Here is a 3697-nt window from a genome sequence, read left to right on the forward strand (position 1 = left end):
CCGAGGTGAGAGGTTTTTCTTCAGGGAAATGTGGGACCTGAGGTAACAAGATGGGACAAAGCTGGAACAGGCAACTTACTTGACAGCAAGCCGTTTAGAGGTAGACCTACTGATAAGAAGGAAAAAATAACCATTTAAACAGGTAAAGAACACTCAAAAACGCATCGTGAGTTCGTTTCCATGGTGACTTCGCCGCCACTTTGCATCGTAGGCAGAATTTAAAATCCAAAAGCAGCAAATAAGGAGCCCAAGCCGCCCAGCAAGCTCCACATCTCTGATGAACTGCGTCTGGCCACGGGAAAATTACACCCAAAATCCGTGTTCATCGTAGCAGGTTCTTGAACCACGCTATGTCTATGTTTGCTCTGGGTGAAGCTGCCATGCGCATAAAGCCACAGACAATATGGCTATCCTAGGATCATCAACACAAACCACCCCACTGTAATAAGATGACAGCTCAGAGAGTAAGAACAAGAAGAGTCTCTTTTAAATACAGAGGACACGATTTGTCGAATGTTTGGTTGCCAACAACAAGTGCATTTAAAAGAGTGATGCTGCAATCACATATTAAAAATGATTATTTTACGGCTATGGGTTTTAAACATTGACCCTAGAAAACATAATGGTTACTCCCCAATACGATTTGGCAATAGCCAGCAATCACAAAGAGCAGTGGGCTGGACAGTACGGATACCATCACCTTGTTGGATAAGCAAAAAAACAATAAAATATTTCATCCAGTAAGTTCTAAGAAATACAGGCTGACGAGGACATCACTTTAAGTTGACTAGCCAGAGATACTTATGCAACCACATTTCCATCATGTCGATATTCAAAGAAATAACTGCAGAACCTGCTGTCTGCCTCTCTGAGGCCACAATCTGCTCTGTTGCCAACTGCCTTGTTGCAACTACTAGCTTTAATGCAAATTTGAGTCTTGCGTTGAGCATCGTGCTCACCGTCATGCTGCCTATTATTATGTTTACCATGGGCATTGCTGTGGAGGTCAAAGATCATTGGGGGCATCTAAAAGAGACCATGGGGCATTGTTATTTTTTTTTGTGCCAATTTGGCACTATGCCTTTTACCGCCTTTGCTTTATCGGTTGCCTTCAACGTGTTGCCTCTTCAGGCCATTGTCATCATAATTCTGGGTTGCTGTCCTGGAGGCCCCGCTTCCAACATTATCTGCGTCTTGCTAGATGGAGATATGGACCTAAGGAAAGAAGTATCTGGTCCATTTGATAATTTAAAGTGTGTTGATTGTATGCTGGCTGAATCGAAGTAACTGACCATATCACCATAATTTTACATTACTGCATGGCGTTGTGCAGACGTGTGAGCCCATCCTCACTGCACAAGTGGGCCAAAAAACAATCACAATGACCCTTTTCTGTTTCTAAACGAAAATAAGTTTGTAGCTGTTAATTCCCATCTGTTCAGTATCAGTATGACAACCTGTTCCACCACGCTGGCCTTGGGAATGATGCCACTATGTCTGCTCATATACACCTCCATCTGGACTTCTTCAGACAACATTTTTGCTGAGGAGACTGGCTTTCAGAACGCCCAGTTGTGTAACACAATTATCCAGCTGTCCTTCAGTCCAGCTGAACTGGAAATCATGTTTGCATTCTATGTAATCTACAGCATCTTTCAGCTGGTGGTGTCTGTCCTGTTTGTCGGAGGTGAGCTACAAATGTTGAACAGATTTGAAAGCCAAATGCGGGTGAAGACACAACCCTGCCTTTAAGCAAGTCTGTCTGTGTTTTGTCTGTATGTGAAGTGACAGAATTTAATTCAGGAAAACTTTTAAGAAGGGCCTTCACGAAGTGGGAGTTGGGTTTAGTTTGCCAGCCAAGACTGTCAACTAGGAACTGACAAATGCATGCTTCTGGACAGTGAGTTAACAGGAGAGACAAATACAGCACTATAAAGATCAGGCACGTAGTTCCGTTTCTAAATAGAACACACATAAGCGGAAAATGGAATGAAGCCGCAAGGGGGCACAAGCCAGTGTCTTCTTGTGCCAGTCCCAAGCCCGGATAAATACAGAGCGTTGTGTCAGGAAGGTCATCCGACGTAAAACTTTGGCCAAATCAAACATGCGGATCAAATATATGACTTCTATACCGGATCGGTCAAGGCCCGGGTTAACAACGACCGCCATCGGTGCTGTTGACCAACAGGGTGCCGGTGGAAACTGGACTCCTGTTGGTCAAAGAAGGAGAGGAGGAAGGTGTATTCGTAGGAAGAAAGAGAAGAGGAACACCAAGAGTCTAGGACTGAGAGTAGGGACTTTGAATGTTAGAACTATGATAGGAAAAAGTAGAGAGCTAGTTGACTTGATACAGAGGAGGGAGGTGGACATACTGTGTGTTCAGGAGACCAGTTGGAAAGGGAGCAAGGCTAGAAGCTTAGGAGCAAGGTTCAAGTTAATCTATCATGGTGTAGATAGGAAGAGAAATGGAGTAGGAGTTATTGTGAAGGAGGAGTTTGTTAGTAACATCTTGGAGATAAAAAAGAGTGTCAGATAGAGTGATGAACGTGAAGCTAGGAATCGAAGGTGTAATGATCAATGTTGTTAGTGGGTATGCGCCACAGGTAGGATGTGAGCTGGAGGGGAAGGAGAACTTTTGGTTGGACCTTGATGAAATGATGTAGAGCATTCCTAGAAGTGAGAGGGTTGTCATTGGTGCAGATTTCATTGGACATGTGCAGGAAACATAGGTGATGAGGAGGTGATGGGCAAGTTTGGTATCCAGGAGAGAAACGCAGAAGGATAGATGGTGGTTGACTTTGCAAAAAGAAATGGACATGGCTGTTGTGAATACTTTTTTTCCAGAAGAGGCAGGAACATATGGTGACCTACAAGAGTGGAGGTAGGAGTACACAGGTAGACTACATCTTGTGTAGACAATGTAATCTGAAGAGGATCAGCGACTGCAAAGTAGTGATAGGTGAGAGTGTAGCCAGACAGCATAGGATGGTAGTGTGTAGGATGACTCTGGTGGTGAGGAAGACAAAGATGGCAAAGGCAGAGCAGAGGACGAAATGGTGGAAGCTGAAAAAGGAAGAGTGTTGTATGACTTTCAGGAATGAGTTGAGACAGGCTCTGATTGGTCAAGAGGTGCTTCCAGATGACTGGACAACTACAGCAAATGTGATCAGGGAGACAGGCAGGAGTCACACACCTGGTGTGTCATCTGGAAGGAAAGGAGATAAGGAGACTTGGTGGTGGAATGAAGAGGTGCAGAAGTGGATCCAGAGAAAGAGGTTAGGTAAGAATAAGTGGGGCACTGAGCGGACTGAAGAAAGTAGACAGGAGTACAGGGAAATGCAGCGTAAGGTGAAAGTAGAAGTGACAAAGGCCAAACAAGAGGCTTACGATGACTTGTATGCTAGGTTGGACAGTAAGGAGGGAGAGACTGATCTATACAGGTTGGCAAGGCAAAGAGACAGAGATGGGAAAGACATGCAGCAGTTTAGGGTAATAAAGGATAGTGATGGAAGTGTGTTGACAGATGCCAGTAGTGTGATGGGAAGATGGAAAGAGTACTTTGAAGAGTTGATAAATGAGGAAAATGAGAGAGAACGAAGAGTAGAAGAGGTGACTGTTGTGGACCAGAAAGTTGCAAAGATTAGTAAAGATGAAGTGAGAAGGGCATTGAAGAGGATGAAGAGTGGAAAGGCACTCG

General features: G+C 44.3%; 1 protein-coding gene across 1 annotated transcript; it reads left to right on the forward strand.

Moving 5' to 3' along the window:
* The first annotated feature begins 822 nt into the window (after positions 1-822).
* LOC147155513 (ileal sodium/bile acid cotransporter-like) lies at positions 823-2785 on the forward strand. Its single transcript, XM_086066625.1, has 3 exons — positions 823-1216; positions 1439-1687; positions 2721-2785. Exons 1-3 carry the CDS (start codon positions 823-825, stop codon positions 2783-2785), a joined length of 708 nt encoding a protein of 235 aa, XP_085922751.1.
* Positions 2786-3697: the final 912 nt, after the last annotated feature.

The sequence above is a fragment of the Leptonotus elevatus genome, chromosome 21, assembly GCF_054856555.1.
Source record: "Leptonotus elevatus isolate MCC_2025b chromosome 21, RoL_Lele_1.0, whole genome shotgun sequence".
Taxonomy (NCBI): domain Eukaryota; kingdom Metazoa; phylum Chordata; class Actinopteri; order Syngnathiformes; family Syngnathidae; genus Leptonotus; species Leptonotus elevatus.

Excerpts from the sequence above, each read along its gene's own strand:
- LOC147155513 (XM_086066625.1), top strand. The coding sequence starts at position 823 with ATGTCGATATTCAAAGAAATAACTGCAGAACCTGCTGTCTGCCTCTCT. Across the intron at positions 1,217-1,438 it reads GCTAGATGGAGATATGGACC|TCAGTATCAGTATGACAACC; the intron begins TAAGGAAAGAAG and ends ATTCCCATCTGT. Across the intron at positions 1,688-2,720 it reads GTCTGTCCTGTTTGTCGGAG|GAAACATAGGTGATGAGGAG; the intron begins GTGAGCTACAAA and ends GGACATGTGCAG.